Here is a 21,596-nt window from a genome sequence, read left to right as displayed (position 1 = left end):
GACCATTCCAAGGGTCAGAGGTAGAATTTTATATACAGAAAGGCAACATTGTGAAGGAAAGCAGCAAATATTTTTATTAAGTGCTTAGCAGTTAAGATCCTGCACAGAATAAAAACTGTGAAGCCATCGTTAGGCTAAATCTAAAAGTAGGCCTTATGAAGCATATCAAAATCGGATGAGATACAGTAACAAGTATCACCACTGCAAAACCTATTATCTATGCCTTATATATATACTCTAAATATATATATATGTTTATATATATATAAATATATATATATAAAATTATATATAAATAAATATATAAAAAAATATATATGTATATATATATGAAGAAATTCTTTACTGTGAGGGTGGTGAGACACTGGAACAGGTTGCCCAGAGAAGCTGTGGATGCCCCATCCCTAAAATTGTTCAAGGCCAGGTTGGATGGGGCTTTGAGCAACCTGGTCTAGTGGGAGGTGTCCCTGCCCACGTCAGGGCATGATCTTTGAGGTCCGTTCCAACCGAAACCACTCTATGACTCTATATACACATACACATATTCTATCTATCTTAACAGAATACTATGAAATATTTTAGGATGTGAGTGCACTTGTAAAATTCTACACTATAAAACTAAGGAAATAAGAAAATCTTTCTTATATCAGATAAAACGTTAATGCAAAGCAATAAAGATTTAAGTCTGTTCAATGTCCACTTATGTGGTGCCAAGAAATTCAATTTGTAAATTTAGGATGTCATAGTACCTCAACGTGATACCGAGGCTCAGCTATGATACTGCTGGCTCAGCAGTATGTTTTGGGTTTAATATGCATACGCAATGTGGAATAACCAGCAAACTGAGATGTGATTAAATTGAAAGCAAAACCTTGAAACCGGGAATAATAGTTAAAGCATAAGCTGGGCTGAACAGGCAAAAGATTAGTGTAGCCCCAGCATCCTGCCTTCCACCGTGGCTTTTAACAGATGCCTAGAAGAGTGCTTAAGAACAAGGTACTCGTTCAGTAGAAATTCCCCTGGCATGCCATCCAAATTTCAACAGGTTTGTGATGAGCAGTCAGAATTTTTTATCTTTGTGTGCTGCAGCCTTAAAAGATTTTTTTGTCTGTTAATTTATCTAATCACTCTTTCAGTTTGCATAATTTTCTGTCATTTATAACCTCCTGTGGCAATGATTTCCACAGTTTAACTACGCCCTGTGAGACAAAAAAAAAAATGCCTCCTATTGTTTGTTTTGAATATGCAGCCTAATAATTTCATTTAATGCCCTTAGATCTTATATTACAAGAAGTAACAAACAATCATTTCTTGTTCATTTTCACTGTGACACTCTTACAGACCTTTATCAGACCTCCCTTGACTCTCTCTTACCCAGACGAGAGAGACTTACCTGATGGAAGATTTCCCATATCTTCTGTCACCTTGTCCCCTTTCCCTACAGCTTTCCTATAGTTCCACTGTTTGAGTTAGGAAGAGATCAGAAGCACATACCGCATTCAAACAGTGGGCATACTGTAGACTTTTTTGGAGTGGAGTAGTCATATTTTCTGTTTTGCTATTTCCAAACCCCCGCCGAAAATTAATATAACTGAAGAACACATCATGCACTTGACATGCCCTAGCATCTTTGAATTAAAACACACACATAAGTTTTCTCCAATGCATAGTCAATAAAAAGTTGTTTGCTTATATGCAATTTTAGATATCATTTAGCTGTCTGGGAGATCAAAATATAGTGCCAGGTTCTGATGTGAGTTATACTGAGAATACTCCATTGAAGCTGACAGGTCCAATCAATAGACAGCATGCACTGACATGAAGTGGATTCATGACATTCCCTGAATAGTGTATATGCACAGACAACGATTGCAATTGCACTCATCATTATGTAGTTTCTAGGAGATATATTCTAGCTAATAAGCTTCATGTACTAAGTAGTCTGTATATAATTCAGATCGAGTAGTGTAATCTAAATTAATTGTATTCTTTATTTATTGCACTTTTAAAACATAAAGTAGCGTGAGAACGTAACAGAATGCAAATTCCTTCGAAGTGTAAGAAGGCGCTGTAGCAGTTTCTACTTGCAATGCTATGTCTGACTGAAGGGAAAGGCATTTCAGATTTGGAGTTTTCCACAAAAGCATGCCACATCTATGTGACGCATCACAGATCGACGGACAGACAGCTTGTGATATGGCTTTCGTGCCACTGAGAGTTGATTCCATTCTGCAAAAACTGCAACATTAACTGAATAATGTTACTGTATATGGTTTTAGATATGTACACTTTCAATATTCCATATGATACCATATTGTAAGTATCAAAAATAGCGTCTGAGACCACCATATAGAGATGTAAGGAAATAAATATAGCACTGTATTTGGTCGCATTTTCTTTTGAGCCTAGAAGTAGTTTACCTTCACATTTTTATTTTGTCCCTGAGTCCTAGGGATATCTTTTAATTTTCGTGTCCCACTTGTTGAAATTCAGGAAGACGTTGTTCATCTCTGTTTTTAGCTTTCACCTGAAAGGCAGTATGTAATGTGGGTAGACCATTAGTATATTAACATTGATTATTTTGGGAAACTTTTTCAGTCCTTACCTGCCATACGTGAAGGCTGAAAAGTACACCAACTTTGTCAGTCCGCAGAAGACAAGCCCATTATTACAAGCCCTGCACCATCAGGAATTCTTCTTGTGTTTTTTTCCCACAAAGAAGCCACAGACAAACAAAAAATATTTCTCAGATGGTAGAAGAAAGTAGATAAGCTATTAAGCTTTTCTCATTTGTCCAGACAGGCTTTTTTTTGGCACATAGTTAAGGCACATACTCCCCAACACGTCATCTTTCCCTCCTCTATCCCTTTTTTTCAGACTGTGAAATAAAAGTACTTACCCAGCCTCTTAACCAACTTATATAGTTTTTAATGCCAGCAGTCACATTTCTCTAAACGCACAATCTACCTGACACATGACTAGCTGAAATGGATTTACCATGGAAGTAAGAGGACTTGCATCCTGTATTGCCACTCTTAAGTGCAGTAAATTTTTCTGGGACTTCAAAGTATATGGTTATTGTAAATGCAAACTGTCTGTTGCATTGTGGATGCATCGGATATAATGCACGTATGCAGATCAAATTCACAGCATGTCCTCAGAATCCACTGGACTTTGAGCACTACAGTGGCCTCCTCTTCAACACATGCCCTTATACTATTGAGTCAGCACTATCCCCGGTACATTGAGTTCACACACAGCACAGTGCAGACCTTCATTCATTTTCCAGCATTTTCCAGACAAAATATGAAGGCATCTGTTTTCATGTGCCGTGATGCAGTGTGATGCACACCTCATTCTTCTAGCTTCTGTACTAGGCACTCCTAGCAAAAAACACAGTGGAACAGTTTAGATGTTCTCTCCAAAGATTATCATTATCAGCTGATTGTTTTAGGCAATGCTACCATTACACATGTGTGAAGTGGCATTAAAAAGTGTGTCAGTTAGGTGTGATTTGCTTTACTGGGAAGTTGGTCAGCAAAAACATCCACTCAGGAAGATTCAGATGAGCAGTAGCTCACATAACTGCACTCCAAAGTGGATACATTCAAACCATTTTGAGTCTGGAAGCTGAGCAGACACATTAATAAGTCCTAAGGTAATAAGCCTGAAAGGCAAGAACATTAAGGCTAAGACCGGCTTAGAAGAGTCTGAAATATATATAAAGGAGGTGTCTCTTACATCTTCTTTTTCCTTTAACAAGAGAGCCTCCATTTCCTAAATGTGTACTTGGCTTTATTTGACCCTGTAATCACAATGATTTTCTCGTATCTTTAAAAAAAAAAAAAAAAGAAAAGAAAATTATTAAGGCAAAAAGATGCATTACTTTATAGCATCATAGAATTTAGCTCTGTGAATTATAGAGTTTTCAAGGTACAGCTTACATTTATCAGCTTTAGCAACATCTGGGTTGTTTAGTTTTTGTTCTTAATCAGATCATAAACAATGCTGTAAGAAAGCTTTATGTTTAGCTATATGGCATTACATTTGCTATCAGCTACGCATGTATAAAGTCACTGCATCTCAACTGCTTGCACAGGTTTGTTGCATTGCCCCATTTTAGTAAAGTCACAGTCATTATATGAGACAGGCAGATACCTGCCACTCAGTCCTTAACAGATTTAGTCCTTAACTAAGTACCTCAGTCCTTAACGGATTTTGTCAGACGCCCTTTCCAGTCAACACACAACTCTGGAGAATCCTAAATCCAGGGATTCTTATGCATTTTATGTTAAGTTGCGTGGCCACCAAGTCTTCATTCTCATATGCTCAGAAGAACCTCAGCATTAACTCTCATCAAGATATGTAAACAGGTCATCTCGCTGTTATTCTTGACTGTGGCCTTAACTTAGCAGTGAATTGGCTGCTACATAAAACACGGACAGCACGTGTATGAAGACCTTATCCTATAGTTCTTTTCTCCAATAGTTCAATGGTTAGAAAATTCACTTAGGACAGGAGAGACTTACTAAAGGTGAGGTCTCATTTGCGCTTGCAAAATGCAGAACTTTTCAGGAGGAGCGACCAAATCTCCAGGCTGTAGGGCATTTTGGAATAAGAAAGCCTCTCTAATTCCCTCTGTTCACCATTGGTCCTATTCTTTCATATTATAACTAAATATTGATTGTCTGAAAGGGAAAGATTGAATTTGTAGTTAAGGTTTTCACTGATGAAAAGGTATCCAACCAAAGATGATAAGCATCAGTCACTACAAACCCCTTGTCACCTCAAACTGGCTAATTGCTCTGTGCCTGATCTCAGACCTGAGCCAATAGCAAGCTATATGCCTTTGTCCAGTTGAGGGATTTGCATCAAATGGGGTTTTAATGTGCAACCTGATAACCAATAAAAAATTTGGTGCCAGGTTCAGTGAGGGTGCACTCTGACTCACCGAAGAGAGAATAGGGAGATAAGCATTACTCTTATTGAAGCACTTGTTAATTGGCCAGTCAGGTACACAAGATAACATCTGATCTAACAAAGAGACATCTCTAAGGAAGAAAAAAAAAAAACAACTTATTTTAATTAAGAGGGATGGCCAGACTATCTCCCAAACAAGAAAGAAATCAATCTATTTGAGGAAAAATAGATTAGATCTGTTTAGACTCCTGTGGAGGACATACAAAAGAGGATTGGTTATAAAAAGCAAGTGTCTTAAACAAGGAAAAGGACATAACCTGAGGCCTAAAGTATACAGAAAATAGAATTCTTTATAAACTGAATGTTTAGGAAATCTTGCAGAATAACAGCTGGGTAAAAGGGGAGACATACTACTGACATAATCCCCGTGTCAGTAGAGCAAACATCAGTTGTATTTTATTTCTTTCTTTGTGTCTTATAAACATTTGTAACTGTGTCCTATTTTTTGTTTGTTTGCTTGATCTCAGCCTGGTTTAAGTTTGTTTTCAAAGTGTAAGTGGACAGAAAAAAGTATTTACTTCTTTCTTTAAAACTGGACACTGAGACAACTTAGCTCTGGTTGTCTCCAGTTGCCGTAGCTCCACAGCCTTTTCTTCAGAGAACCCAAGAGGCAACAGCTGCAGAATGTACCGTAGGATTGTGTAGGAGCAGCAAGTGGTATCACACGATCCAGGGGAGGAGAAGCTGATAACCAGGAGGGTTCTTAGTCATGCAGCTGAGATACAAAGGAACATGTGTGAAGTCTGAGGTTCTTCAGAGAACTTGTAACACTGGTGTTTGGATGCTCAACCTGCTGAATAATTAATACTGAGTGGACCGGGAACTAGAATGCAGGTGGCAATCCCTGTCTTCCTGCAGTTCGGTTACAAGGTCAGTGCTTAGCTTCACCTTCTGGCCCAATGCATAGTTCTGTTCACCGAGCACCTGCTTCAACAAGAAGGAGTGAGGGTACTCTCACATCAGAATGGACTGTAATCTGGGGTGAGGTCATCTGCTGCAAAATATCTTTCCAAAACCCCTCACGCAGAGAAAGAAATTGAACTCACCTCTTCTGTCTGTCTCACAACCACTGAGTCATTAGATGAAAGGGGGACTCTCCACTGGACATCTTTGATGTGAAACCTAACTTCTGACTTTGAGAGGTAGCATGTACGCATCTAGCTCCAAAAGAGAGCTCAGCTCTCTTTTGCATCACCAGAGCAATGACCATCATTTCAGTGCCTGACCACTTAACATGTTTGCTTCTGCCACTCTTATTTTGTGACTTACCTTTCTTCCCATGTTACGGTTGGCATCTCTGGAGCCTAATACAAAGTGAGGAGGCTGGACGTGTACTGTTTTTAGTTTTATCTGGCGATTCAGTCTAGAATAGCACAGGATGTTGTAACAGTAACAGTGATGGAAGACCAGCCTCTGTTCTTCCTCTCATCAATTCCCTTTCACACTTGTTCCTCTCCCTGCTGGTCGTAGGTGGCCCTGAAACTTGAACTAGTGATGCTATGCTTTATTGCTAATCTTGTCATTTGGAAGAAACTTTAATGATAGCTACAACCCTGATACAAGCTTTGACATTCTTAATTTCCAGGACAATCTTCTGAGCCCCAAATCTTTTCCACCCCCTGGCAAAATACAATTTACAAGGATCGTTTTTTGCTAGGAAGCCCTGTGAATAATAGTACGGTGTGAAAGATTTCACAAGTTGATCATTGGGAAAACACTACATGACAAATTTCCCTTTGATCACCATAAATCTACATAAATGTTTGTAGTCTGAACAAACCAATATAAAAGATTTTACTGATTTTTTGAGGAGTGAAAGCTAATAACGTATTTGTTGAACTGTTTTTTCTGACTAAATATCTGATAGTTATTCTATAACATTAACTTAGTTGAAATTGAGCAAGTTTAGACATATCCAAAATGCTACTAAACTCACTACTGCAAATTTTGAGAATATGCATTTTAACATAGCAAGTCTCGATATGACTTTGCCACAAGAAACTAAATATGTCATACAGCAACTTAAATGAAGAGCATAAATATACGCACAGTTAAGTAATGCATGCTTGTAAAACGTAACATGATCCTGGTTGTTTTGGTCATTCAGCATTATCAGGTATATCTCCCTTTCGCAGTGAACAAACTTAGCAAAACTGTACTGAAATGCAAGACAAAATTAGCGTTTGGAGTGATACTAAATAAATGAGACCTCATCAGGAAGGAAGGGTGACAGCAATTCACTGTAGAATTTGTAGTAGTGTTGACCAGTTTGTTTCAATTGTTACTGGTTTTATGAAAATAAGAAACATCCATCTGTTGCTTCCTGTAATTTCTAGGAAATCATCATCTTGGGACGAGATATCCTGGAAGGGAAGTGTGGCCTCTTGTCTGCTCCATTCATTACGGAGGTCAATGGGGAAAGAAATCATAGTTCTAATAAATCCTTAGCGTATACCTACATTCTTTGCAGTGTGTACGTAGCAGGAACACCCCGTACTTACTCCTATGCTACTTTCTCTGAGAGCATCTACAGGATCAGATAGAGATGAAGCTATGGAAAGTGATTGTTTTCCCTCAGTTTTTTTTATTTTTTTTTTATTATTTATGCACCAATACTCATCCTCTTAGGAGATTTTCTCTATAATCTCAGGAAAGGGGGGAGAATGCTTTTGCTCAAATGTCCATCCATTAGTCTCCTTACAATATAGAAATAGAGCTGAATGACGGTAGTTTGGCTGATGATATTAAAAAACATGAATGGATTCTGTAATTCCAGTAATGATAAATCTGCGTCGTAGCAGTAGTACAGAGCACCAGCAATCAAGAGCTATGCAGTAGCAGGCAGGAAACTCCTAGTATTTGTCTCATCCTTTTTTTGTCATATCACTCCTTCAGAATTTCTTTTCCTTTCTATATAGTAGTCAAACTGATAACCAAGGAAATTTTCGATCTTCTCTTGGACCTTTCTATGAGTTGTAGATTATTAGAAAGTTAATGTAACAATGTATGCTTATAGCTGCAACAGCTCTGTTATAAAACCTACTTTTTAAGGTTTAATATCTCATCTGGTTTAAATCACATTGGAATAAAACTTGGTTTCCAGCCCAGATGCACATTTGTTTTACGAAAAAATTATTCAAATAGGATTTATTTTTGATATAAAGATCAGCAAGAAAATTAATTTTTCAAGGTTTTCTACTTTCTTTGGCAAAAAATTAAATTCACAAATGTGCCATTGAGGAAAAATAAACAATTCAATGTCTGAATTGGAAAAGTGGCCTTATTCTTTAGGAAAATTAACTCCCCATAGTATTCTGGTTGGAGATCCTATTGCAAGATATTCATCATCTAGCTTTTTCTTCTGATACCACACAAATTCAGACATACTTTTTGGGACATTTGCGGTATTTTAGACATGTAGTCATAAGGCAGTTATTTTTATCCATTCTATTTCTTTTCATTTCCATGATTTCATGTGTTAGCTTTTCTAAATTGTGTGAGGGGAAAAAAAGCCCCAAGTCATAATGGCATAATGTTAATCATATTAGCAATTTCAGGGTAAACAATACTTTGGTAACTATAGTTTCATATGTGACATTATTAAGCAAAGTGTGTTTGCAGCCACCTTTTCTTTGTGGGGTTTCTTTTTTTTTCTTTTTTACTTAGGTTAAAATTGGAGATAAACCAGATGTTGCTGTATACTACTAGTAGGGATAAGATTTATCACAGTAGAAATTATGCATACTAAGAGTTGGGTCATGTCTCAGACATATGGGCACACATAACTGAAAGGAGATTCCTGCAGTTGAGCCTTCCCTATGGCTTCCCTGGGATTTTAGGTCCAGGTGTAAAGAAGTGAGCAGGTGTTGGAAGGACTTTATCTTTACTAATGTGCCAGCCAGCACATGTGAACAGGCACAATGATGTACATAATCTGCTACTCATAAGGGCCGTGAGCTTATTTCCTGTCTTTTGCTAGGCTAAAATATTCTTATGTCTGCCTTTTCCCTGTGCTTCTCATCATTATATGTCATTGTTTTATGAAAATAGAGTTGGAATACCAAAGTCTGTCCTAAAGGAAAAACAGCACCTAGTTGAACAGAAAAAAAGTGTAAAATAATGTACACACCCAAGAAGTGTGGAGAATGAAAATTATCTCAGGAGAAATATTATAATTTTTAAACTTCTGTGTAGCTTACTGTTATTTAAGTAATGTAACTTAGTGATCAAAAAGGTTTCTTATCCTAGTTTAGCCACAGATATCAATCATCAAAGAAATTACTAAAGTAAGCTACTGTCATTTATGCATAGCCTGGATGTTAACTCTTCGTTCGTGATGATCAAAACCCAGCCAATTACTTGGATCACTAGTTGCTGTTATGAAGAAAATAGTTAACAGTATTGCTAACTTCCTTTATCTGTGTGTCACAGCATCTCCCTCCAAAAAAGACCCCTTTCTTTCGAAAAAAATTCTTCAAAGTAATAAGGTAGACAGTGTACATTATGAGGTGAAGTCCTTTGCTAAGTAAGTGAGTGGTTTTGACAGCAATGTCGTAGCTGATTTTTATTCATCAACACGTTAAAGTAGACAAAACAATGCAATTAGTAAGACATGTATATTATTAAATTTAATAAAATATGTCAACAGTAAGTGGTAAACCGTGTCATGAGACCAGGGAAAATACCGCAAACTAAGGGCAACATAGTTGCTAGCGTACCAAATGTGGCTTTTTCATCAGTCTGTGTCAGATTGGCGGTTGTGTCTGTGAATGAAGCTTTTATTCTACAAAAATGCTCCTATCCTATAAACTGCATTTCCATTGCAATATCTGAGACATTGTTTTCAGTAGTGAGCATCACTTATATATCATGCAATATTGCATAATACATTATTAAAGAGTAAAAATCACATTATTTCTGCTATATCATACACAATTAAAATACTTTTCTGCATATCATTTGACCGTTTTCATTTCATTGCACAGTATGCTCCCAATTCTTGATTAGAACTAAGAAGTTTACATTAAACTCTGAAAGGGTTTTGAAAAGACACTCCAGCATTCTTCTAACTGTAAGACTACTCTGAGAAGGACACACTCACAGGCAAATGTTGGAGCTGAGGGGTTTTTGGGTGCTTATGGCATATTAGCCATAGATCCATGGGCCCAAATTGCATCCTACTTAGACTTTTTCCCCTACTTCCCTGTTTCCCCTGCTTTTTCCCCCGTCTCAGCTGCAGGATGACACAGGATCTGCAATGGTGAATCTATGCTTCTTGGGAATTCCTTTGCTTATACCATGGGAATTCTGCCAGGTTGATTAAATCATCTATAGCTCAGTGGAACAGTACAAAATTGCCGATAATGGGCATGAACCTACAGCTATATTTGCTAGGTATTTTCAGTTTGATAATTTTCCTTGATATAAATAGAACATGTGTTAATAGTACCTGTCACTCCTTTATAGCTTTCTGCATAATAAGAAAGATCCACAGGAATAATAGGTGCCCTCTTGCATATTCATATGATAACCCTAAACATTAGACACATAGTTAAGGAAAATCAGACCAAAAAGGAATGAAACTTCCAAATATGGGATAAATTCTGATTGGCCCAGAAGAGTTGCATTATAAGAGGGACAGATCATAGATGGAGGACTTCACCAAAAAAAGTGTAGCACTGAGATGTACTAAATAAAATACATCTGTTTTAACTCCATATTTCCATTCCATATTTACTTTATGTCTAAAACCAAATACTGATTTTATGTTGGCAAGTCAAAAGCATCTCTGCAGTGAGTTAGTAATCATACATTTACCGTTCTGCAGGCATGAACATCTTGCAACAAATTGCAATTACACTTTTATTTTGGATTCTGCTCATTATTCCGTCTCCTTCATGGACTTAGTATTAAATTCTGCACAGCTTCTGTCAGACATCATTTCAAGAGGCTACAAATATACTTATTAATGAGGCACTTTTTTAAAAAAAAAAAACTGCATTGGTTAGAAGAGAGAGATAGACCATATTTAATCACTGAATTTTCATCTGTTACATATTCAAATATAATGCTGGTAGGCAAGAAATTGAAGTGTATCACTGAAAAAATGAACAATGAAATGTAAAATTGTCCATATTAGACTGACGCCACTCCTGCCGTGTCGATGGATGTCTTATTGTTGAATTCAATTAGAGCACTTTCTTCATTTCAGAATGCTTTTGGAAATTCCATTAAAATTTTCAGTAGTATTCAAGAAGTTTTGCAAAATAGGTAGTGTATTTGTAATACCTGGTGATATAGTAGAACAGTGAACTGCTCAGCTAATGTACGACTGGAATTTTGTATTTGCACGAGTGACTTGGAGAACAGCATGAGCCCCTCTAAACCTGGTGGACGGCCCATGATTCATACTAATTTAAATATAATTATAATTGTAACAGATGTTTTGTTTTAAATTAAACTGGTCTCTGTGGTTGTCTACCTTCTATAATTAGAACTTGTCTAACTCCGTGCATTGGACACCATCTGTAAGGATTTAGTGCTAACTGTATGTATTGTGCATCCAGTGCTTTTCAGCATAGGGCAAATTCAATGTATTAAATCTTATTCTCAGGATGAATAATACTATCCTTTTGTTTTAAAACATGTCAGTTTCTCTTAAGCTATTATTCTTTAATATTTAATCAACGCAGATAAATGCATTTCATTTGGCCTTAACTGTGTGTCACAATAAGATAAGAGACAGGAAAGCTAATAAAATAAATCAGTTAAGTTATCCAGAAGATAACGCTTCAGAATTTAGAATATGTTACTATATTTTTTTCAAAATGGATGTTGATTTAGCCTGTGGCTCTCTGAAAGACACAATTTGTGAAGGAAAGCTAATAGACAGCTTTAGTGGCTTGAAGAATTGGTGATTTTCCCTCAATTGTTTCCCTCAGTTGCTGTTTGTTTTGTTTATTGCAGGATACTGTTCTGAAGACAATAGTGTGTAAGGGTTGCATCTGGTGTGTGTTCAAAAACTAGTGGTGCAAAATGCTGAGGTGGGCTGGGTGACCCCACTCTGAGAGCAGGCTTGGGGTAAAAAATTGCCTTTGCACGAGGGTTCTGGCATATAGAATCACTCACAAAGGTGGGTTGTCAAGGCAGAAGAGGTGAAACAAGGGTGATCACAGGGACTGGAAATTATTATTCCCCCACCTTGTTTCTTCCTCCTTCTTTTTTCTTTTTTTTTAAAGTCATTTGGTGACCTGAGGTGAAATGGACAGGAATTGACAGCACTCACACTGCTGCTGGCAGCAGAGTTGCTGCAGTTGCTCCCTGGGCATGAAAGGAGGGGAAAAAAGAAGAAAGAAACCCAATTGTTCTTTAAACATAACACATATAAAGATAACAGGTTTGATTTAGTTGAAACCAACCCCTTTTTCCTGTAGAAATTATTTCCTCCCTCCACTGCAGTTCAGGAAAAGGGAGAGATGATTTTTTGTCTCTGTCTCTCCCTCTCCTTGCCCGCACAAAGAAAACGTGGGTTGATACCATTTTTATTGTTCTGCTGGGGTGGGTTTCAGACCTTGCATTAGCATATTGAATGTCTAATTGAATTCGAGGGCTGTGTTAATCATCTTGTTTTGTTTAGGGGCGGTTGGCAAAAGGTGCCAGCAAATGATCGCTTTGGCTTGGGGTTAGCGTGGTGCTGCCACCCCAAGAAGAAGAAATCGGGAAGGGGGAGGGAGCTAGGGAAAGGCGAGTTGACTGAGTGATGTCTGGAGGGCGAACTCGTGTGTCTCTTTGGTGATGTTGTGTGCTGCTGTACTGAAATCCACCCCTCTGCCGGAGCTGAGGCAAGAGTTGGAGGCATCTGATGCTGCCGTTTCCAGGGTGAAATTTCTAAGGCTGAGCACTAAAAACAACAACCAAAAAAACCCGAAAATCCTCAGCAAAAATAGCCGTCAGAACAGAAGATCTGGCATCTCCCGGTCTAACTGGCATAACCCAGATAGACGTTTGAGAACCATCTGCCTTTAAACTAGCCACGCACACGAGAGAGAGGAAAAAAATATAAGAAAAAAAGAAAAAAAAAAAGAAAAAAGAAAAAAAAAGACACTACAACTACCGACCACCACATCCACATTTTTTTTACAAAAGGGCCAGAAACAGAGCCGGTAGGAAAAGGGAAAGAAAAAAAAAAAAAAGAGAGAGAGAGAGCCTCCCCCTCTTCCCCCGATGAGTTTTTCGCAGTGCTCTGGTGAGGCTCGGAGGTGGCTGGCAGCGCAGGGGGCGGCTGCTGCCGCGGCTGGCGGGGTTCCGCGCAGCGCAGCGCAGCGCGCCGGGCTGTCAGCACCGCCGCCGCCGGACAGCTCCGCGCTTCTCCGCGCCTCCCCGCGCCCCGCGCCCCGCTCCCCCGCCCGGCCGCGGGGGCGCCGCCGGGGCCGGTCCTGCCCCACAACAAGTACCTCTCTGCTGTCCGGGAACTACACTGCACCCTCCTCGCGATTAAACTGCATTGTCTCCTCACGGAATTGGCCGTCAGGCGTTAATTATCCCGATTTCCTTCCTTCCCTCCCCCCCCTCCCCCTCCCCTTCCCCCTTCCTTTCCTTCTCTCTCTCCTTTGCAGGAACGACTCTTTGGGAACCTGGTCCACCCAGGGATGTAAAACTGTGCTTACCGATGCATCCCATACGAAATGCTTATGTGATCGTCTCTCTACCTTCGCCATTTTGGCTCAGCAACCTAGAGAAATAGTAAGTAACAAAGCGGGGGGGGGGGAGGGGGGGGAAATATCCAGTTTTAATGCAAACGGCAATAGCGAGGGGGGGGGTGCCGAGAGACGCGGGGGGGGGGGGGAGCTGGTCGAGCTTTCCTCTCAGGTATATTTCAGACGTTGCGTTTAGGAATTGTTTAATACCGCAGGTAGGCAAATGTTAGTCTCCTGGTGTCTACAGTGTCTCAGAGAAATGATATTCCAGATTTTGTGATACAACTAATTCCTGGTGAGATTTGCATGTTCTCGAACTCCGGATTTTTTGGAGAAAGCCTTCTAATTGTGATGCAAATGTGTTGAAAACTTTTGTATCGAACAATTAGCAACTTAACAAGCTTTTTAAAGGTTGCAAGCCTTTCCAAGGGAATGTACAGGGCTTTATTATTGCTCTTGGTAGGAAAACCCTAGATACTGTAGTTAAACAGATTGCAGATCTGCATTGGACATTTTCAGCCCAGATTTTTTATGTAGTCTGTTGATATGGTGTAAGAAAAATAATCAAGTTTCCATGAGAAAGAGGGGACATTAAGTGTATAAGCAGACACTCCCAGTATTTTTGAACGTGAACATAGCTAAAAAGCAAATATTCGTGAAGTTATCCTGCTAGGACATAATTTCATTTTCCTGGTTTTGGAAGCGTATGATCAGACTCTTTTTAATAGCAAAGTAGATCAGTTTGGAACAAAGTGGTTGAAATAGAATGTTACTTTCTGCCTGAGATCTGGCCTAAAAGTACACCAGTCTTATCTCCTATTTGGGTGTCAAAAGATATCTTGATAAAATGTAATTTACAATACATCCGTGAGGCTTTAAAAAGCGTTTTGGTAAACCAGGCAAACTTTTAGTTCTAAATTTTTTGCATTTGTGTAAGCAAAATACTATGTCTATTGCAGAACATGAGCACATATACACATGGAAGAAAAACCTTACCTGATGTGTGACTATAATAGTTTCTTTTACATCAGGGAAAGCTAGTTTGTTTTCAAGGTCATTTATTTATTTTCCTTTTTTGTTAACACACAGAGTACAAATGAAATATTTATAAATTTCCAGCTTCTTTAAAGAAGGCTTATGATATTGTTGCCATAGATATCTTGCCATTCCTTCTAGACAGAGGCCCAAGAAAATTAAGTGTGTGAGAATAGTGGATTGAAGTCAAAGTTATTAAAACTCAGAAAGTTTAGTAATTCTGCAACAAGCATGAACCGAATTCTGGGACAAATTACTGGATCATCTTTAATATATTACAGTGAAACCAAGCTGTTTGTTTAATACACAATTCTAAATATAGCTGTTTCTTAAGACAGGTATATATTCATATTAATTTTAACTGGGATGTAGTTGAAACTTGTGCTAACATCATAGTTTCCTATTACATTGTAATATTACTACTTTCTTTATTTTTCAAAATATCAAGCAGGTATTATAAGACATTTTAAAGCTCAAAGGCCTCTGCGGAATATGACAATAATTGAACAGATCTCAGAGTTATGTATGGATCAGTTTTAGAAATAAGTTGATTTCTGCTTCATAAGTAATATTACTGTAGCTATCTGTGACAGCGTGACTGCTTTTATTGTTTTGCTTTTATTACTTTTTTTGTCTTTTGACGTGTTTTTTTAATTGCTGGAGGATGATTTCCTTCATGGTTATCTGTTGTAACCTACAGATCATGGAATCATCTGGTACACCCTCAGTGACCTTAATAGTAGGCAGTGGTCTTTCATGCTTGGCCTTGATCACCCTAGCAGTTGTCTATGCAGCACTATGGAGGTATGTAATGGATTGACAAAGCTAAATGTGAATGCACAGTTATATTTAGTTGAATTAAAATTTAAAGAGAACATTAGATGCAACTTTTATTATTTGGAAAGGAAAAAAAAAGCAAAATGTAGTGCATGTTTTGACTCCTGAATTTGTTGATGTTATTGATTAATTTTACTGTCTTGGCCTACTGGTGACGGTGTAGGCCACTCTTCTCTTTCCCCTCTTGAGTGTGAATGGTATTGCTCTTTCAGTAGGGTATTCATAGTGCTAATAAATATTTTACAGGATTATTCTATGTGGTATGTTTCATCTGAGGCTTCTGGCCTATACCTTGGAATGCTTTTCCTCCATTTATGTTTGAAAGCAAAACTTCTATGTGATAAAAATGACATATCATGTGCTACATCAGATATTGCAGATTTAGGGAGGTTCAGTCAACTGATTTTGAGTTTATCCCCTTCCAATGAAGACCACAAACTGGTGTATTCTCAAATAGTGTGGTGGTACATTCCAGTAACAGACTTTCTTTCCATCCTGAGTTTACTATATTAAAATATTAGATTGACTCAAAAGATAGATATTTATGGACAACATTATTTTGAGAAGTGATAAGAAATAGCATGATGTGTTAGTGTAGAAGACAGTAAGAGGAAAAGTCATGTGAAGTAATAATATTTTTTTTTTAGGTCAACGTGGGTTCTTACTTAACTTTTTTCCATAATAAAAGATAGGTTCTTGAGCAAGTAAGAAGAAACACAAGGAGAAAATAACAACTTTTAGAGTAATGTAAAATCAACCAATAGAATTTTACTTTTAGAAGCAGCTTGATAATTCTACATCCTTTTCTCTTTCACCGTCTTATGCAGTCACAGAGACTCACAGGATTATACATACGTATAATAAATATAGACTATCTAGTTACATAAGTTGTAATAAAAAGAGTGTAAGAATTATCAGTTCTTGTCTGTCAAAACTAAGAATGAGAGTATTTCAGGATATAATTCCCATCTGAAGAATTGTAGTGTTATTTTTGCACTCCCTGATATATTTAGCACTTGGATGGAAATACTGTCATGCTCAGTGGAGCTGGTCTTCTCCATTATTTAGATTAAATGTAGGGAATTTTTTTTTTACGATAAGGGTGGTGAGACAGTGGAAAAGGTTGCCCAGAGTAGTTGTGGATGCCCCATCCCTGGGAGTGTTCAAGGACAGGTTGAAAGGGACTTTGAGTAACCTGGTCTAGTGGAAAGTGTCCCTACCCATGGCTATGATTCTATGATCCTATGATTCTATGATGCTATGATTATGGTAACTTCCAAGCTGAGAAAAAAAATGTATGTGATGTGTTACGTACCTAATGTGGGTTCTGCATCCAGCTGAAGAAAAAACTGATATAGATCTCTGTGTTCTATCAGTGAAATATTTTGAAAGTATCATGACAAGTGAGTGGCCTGTCATTTGAATCATTAAAATTTGCCTTCAACATGTTTCTCAAGAGCACATAGTAACCAACTATAGGGGGAAAGTAGACACTGAAACTTATATGTATATGTGCTTATTTTTATAAATCTAGGAGTAGGGAGAAATTTGATGTTTTGACCTTATGTCTGGTTTTATATTTTGGAGCACCCATCTTCCCTTTGAATGGCAGGGCCTCTTTAGCGGTGATGTAAGGTAGAGGTATTCTGGTCCAAAGAAGGCCTATGTGAGCATTCTTTTATGGTTGACTGATTTGATCCCCCTCAACTGAAAATTCCAACTGAAAAATAAATTCAATGTCAGTCAAATATTCAGCCTTCTTCCCTTCCCTTCCCTTCCCTTCCCTTCCCTTCCCTTCCCTTCCCTTCCCTTCCCTTCCCTTCCCTTCCCTTCCCTTCCCTTCCCTTCCCTTCCCTTCCCTTCCCTTCCCTTCCCTTCCCTTCCCTTCCCTTCCCTGCCCTTCCCTGCCCTTCCCTGCCCTTCCCTGCCCTGCCCTGCCCTGCCCTGCCCTGCCCTCCCCTCCCCTCCCCTCCCCTTCATCAATAGTGCGCTGGCAGAAAAACTAAAGCCTTCTTAGCTTAAGTCAATGCTATGGGCTGCTGCTTGCACTGTATTTACTCAACCACTAAGATCCTTTATAGCCCATAGATACTCAGCGTTGGGATCTGGTCCAGGTGAATCAGTAGTTAACAAGTTAGAAAGTAGCAGCGTACTAACTGTCTAGACAAAGGCACTAGACTTTCTGTCTGAACTTTTTTGTTTGCAAACACATAGAACTAGCCTTAACAGCATTGCCACATTTTAAGGAAAAATGTAGATTGTGGTATCAGGGTTGTTCTTCTGTCTTCTTAACTAAAAAAGGTAATGCTTAATTGATAGCTGAGCAAAAAGGATTACAAGTCATTTAACGTCCAAAGCTCAGCATTTCTCGTGGGTTCAGCACCCTCTGTTATGACCTCCTCAGAGTGTCAGCCGTGGGTGTACAGCTCAGGAGGAGCCAGCAATATTAACTAAGATCCAGTGAGAAGCATATAGTATAGGTCATAGACTATATAAACATAAGGCATGGTCTTCAGAGGAACTGAGCACCCTTAACTTTCATTTACTTTATCAGTCAACATTTACTTTGTTAGCACCTCTGAAAATCAGGTCAGTAAGGTACTTGAAACCATAATAATTCCCTTTCTGTCCTGTAGCACATAAAAGGCTACAAAAAGCACAAAAAAGCACATATAGAAAAATGACAACATTTGCATCTTGTAAGGAAATAGGTGATAAGAGTATTTGACTTTTTCATCCTAAATGTACTTGCAAAATGAATATGATAAGTTTGCAAGAGGGACTGTGTGATGCTCACTGCTATAATTTAATCTTTCTGTACAAACTTAGCTATTTTTTGGCATTAGGTCTTATGAAGATGAAGATATTACAATGTTGTTGTTTCTTCATACAAATTATTTTGTAAATGTGGAGGAACTTCAAGGTTAATGTTATCATTATCCCAATAACATGTTTCAAAATGTACTGCTGTAGTATCATCAACCAACCTGCATCTTATTTATGCATGGTGGATCAATTTTCTGTTTATGTAAATTGCCATATTTTTGCTGAAGTTAGTTATTGTGAGGGGTCTGTGCCAGCTGTGGGTATTCCCAAGGATGAGCAGAGAGCGTAAGAAGTTCCTGACATGAATGCATGCAAGCCCGTTATTATCAGTATGGTGTTAGAACAGTGTTGCCAGCAGTTTTTAAAGGCAGCATTGATAGATTATTTTTTAAATATACCAAGATACTATGAGGGACTTGCAGAATATCTACCAAAATATCATAGTCCTATGTTTGTAATGTGATAGCTCCCTGATGCTCTGTTTGAGCACTTGAAAGAGAGCGCTTACCTTTCACAGTATCCCCAACATTTAATGGAAGAATTGCATCAAAGCTTTGTATGACTTACTAGTTGTTTTCCTTTTAGAAAAGTTGTACCCTCTCTTTGTTTATTTGAACAGGTACATCAGATCTGAGAGGTCAATAATTCTAATCAATTTCTGCCTGTCTATTATCTCATCAAATATCCTTATCCTGGTTGGACAAACTCAGACGCATAACAAGGTATGATGATGGATTGTATTAAATTTGCACTTAAATATTGATGGTTTTGGTTTATTTGTGTTTAGCTTAAAATAGTTTTATCCATTTAGTCCTATACTCATAGGACTTAACAGTTTTGGTAAAATATTAACAGACAAGGGAAAATATTTACCATCTTTCGTCGTCTTTTTTTCCCCTCCAAAATTCCCGTTTGGTATTGTTCCCTCTGGATAAACTGTGTTCTCTGTGGTAGACTTGTATGTTTTATAACTAAATTTCAAAGCAAAAAAGTTCAAAGACTCAACATCAAAAGCACAATTTCTGGTTCATTAGAATAGTTGTAATAGGATTGTGCTACAGTGTTTTTGTCTTTTTATTAACACACTGGTACTCGAAAGGCAAGTAGAAATTGCTTAGAAGTTAGAGTACTACTCTTGAAAATGTGCAGAAACAGACATCATAACAAGCTATAGAACTGTTAAATCTCTGACTGATGTAGCTATAAGTAATAACCCTGCACACCTTACTTAGTGGTATATTGCTGATTTATTACTAATCTGTTGTCAAACTCTTTCTGAACATAGTCGTCATTCGTCCCTTTCCTGTAGAGCAGGGCTGTGTCAGTGTTTTGTGGCATCACCCGGTGCCTAGTGATGCAACTTTCATAACTGACAAGAAATGGTTCCTTAAAATCAATTATAGCTGTATGATAGCTTGGAACAGAAAATAGGATGTAACTGGTGAATACGGCAGTTATGTGAGAGAATGCTCTTAAGTTTTGCAGTGAGCAAGTATCTGTAAAGTAATTGTTTATCCCATTGTGTTAAACTACTTAGTGCACTGCTCATCTTAATTTTTGCAATATCTAATGAAATATGTTCATCATCTGCTATAGGATAACTGGCGTTTCCACAGTACACATATAATTAATCATTTATTCTTTTCAAATGAGTGCTTAGAAATTTAGCTGCCAGAAGTCTCATAAATTCAATGCGAGTTATATAGCTGTACTTTGTAAAACATACCCCAAACATAGTCATTTCCAACATGTAATTTAACAAAACTATTAAAATTAAGATATATTAATATGCTTTAAAGTTTTGAAAGTATGTAGAGGTACAAACAAAAAAAATATGGATTTGCAGAAGAAACCCATGCAACTCTCTCAGATTTTATTCAGGGGGAAAAAAGTCAGAAATGTAAGAACAACTTCAGAGTACCAGAGTGCAGAAGAATGATCAAATCTCTCTAGAATTTCAACACTAACATGCGTACTCATATATACTATTTTATTATGTATTTCAAGAAGAAATATGGTTCAGTAGCTGAAAGTTCCTGTGTATATTGCCACTGTGGAATCGGGGTTTGAGGGCATCAGAACGACCGTGTTTGATAACATGCTCCCTAGGTATGCTGGTAGCCTTTCTCTGATGCTTGACTCGGGGAACTCTGAACTAAAACACCTTAATCCAGTTCCTTTCTTTGAATCTTAATCTTCTTGAGCTCCCTCGCTTCTGCTTCCTGAACTCCTGAAAGTGTAGATATTGACTTATTTCTGAGAACAGGACATCCTAAAAATGGGGATGTTCAGAGGAAATAATTGACAGAAAATGCAACGCATCACAAAGTTTACATTTTGAATATATGGCCTGAAAAATTACTCTAAAGTACCACTTTTTACTACACTTGTCTTCTTTTTGAGTCCATATCTTGCTTTTGATACATCTACCACCTGGGAGCTTCTAGCCACGGAGTACCTCTAATGGATCAAAGGCAGAATGCATTTTTTATCTGAGGAAGATATTCCTTGTTACAGACCAAAAGTCTTTTTATCACTGTGTCCACTGATAAGCGAATATATTGTAGCTCCAAGAGGTTGCTCAAGAGAGTGTTTAACAAAAGCTTATTGAAATTAAAGGAGTCAGATTTGGGTATGTTTTCAGTATGTTTGCAAGCAGGGATGTGTTTTGGCATCAGACGTGTTTGAATTCAAGTTCTGAATTTTTTGTTTTCAAAAATCATATATGAGCAGAAGAAGCCAGTGTTTGATTTTTAGTCCATAGATCTAGATTACAATACTGACAGATGTAGGGAAAATTATGTTTTCATTTTGCTGAGCAGGAAATGTAAATGGGAACTTCAGAAAGAAAATCAGGTCCTTACCTGTGGTTTAAGATGAAAAACATTTTAGATTTGTTTCTGAGATTTTATTATTTAATAGAAATAAAGCCATTTGGGTTTTTAATGCTTGTTTGAAAATTTTGGGAGAAATCTTGGGAATAATTTATCAAGACAATGTAATGTTCAAGTCGCCAGAAATTGTTTCCTGGATAAAGGCTGAGGTGGTGTTTTATGGCCAGGGGATGAGCTCAGTTTTTTTACTGTGTCAGAGAAAAATTGAGAAATATGACATGCAAAGTTTGAGAGTTTGTTTATTCTGTTCCATTCTCATTCTTATGTTCATACTTTTCTCATATTACCGGAGCATCTAGTTAACATCCATAGGATGCTGCTGATATTG

General features: G+C 37.8%; 1 protein-coding gene across 9 annotated transcripts in view; it reads left to right on the top strand.

Annotated features, from left to right (window-relative positions):
- ADGRB3 (adhesion G protein-coupled receptor B3) overlaps nucleotides 1-21,596 on the top strand; it is a 466,027-nt gene that overhangs the window by 350,526 nt on the left and 93,905 nt on the right. For all 9 annotated transcript variants that reach the window (XM_074581466.1, XM_074581468.1, XM_074581465.1 and 6 more), the window contains 3 exons: nucleotides 13,596-13,722; nucleotides 15,412-15,515; nucleotides 18,994-19,096. In XM_074581466.1, the coding sequence (XP_074437567.1) occupies nucleotides 13,596-13,722; nucleotides 15,412-15,515; nucleotides 18,994-19,096 (334 nt within the window). The remainder of the gene's footprint in view (nucleotides 1-13,595; nucleotides 13,723-15,411; nucleotides 15,516-18,993; nucleotides 19,097-21,596) is intronic.

This window comes from Larus michahellis, chromosome 3, assembly GCF_964199755.1.
Source record: "Larus michahellis chromosome 3, bLarMic1.1, whole genome shotgun sequence".
Classification (NCBI taxonomy): domain Eukaryota; kingdom Metazoa; phylum Chordata; class Aves; order Charadriiformes; family Laridae; genus Larus; species Larus michahellis.
The sequence above is the reverse complement of the archived record's forward strand: the minus strand, read 5'-3'. Positions and strand labels throughout refer to the sequence as shown.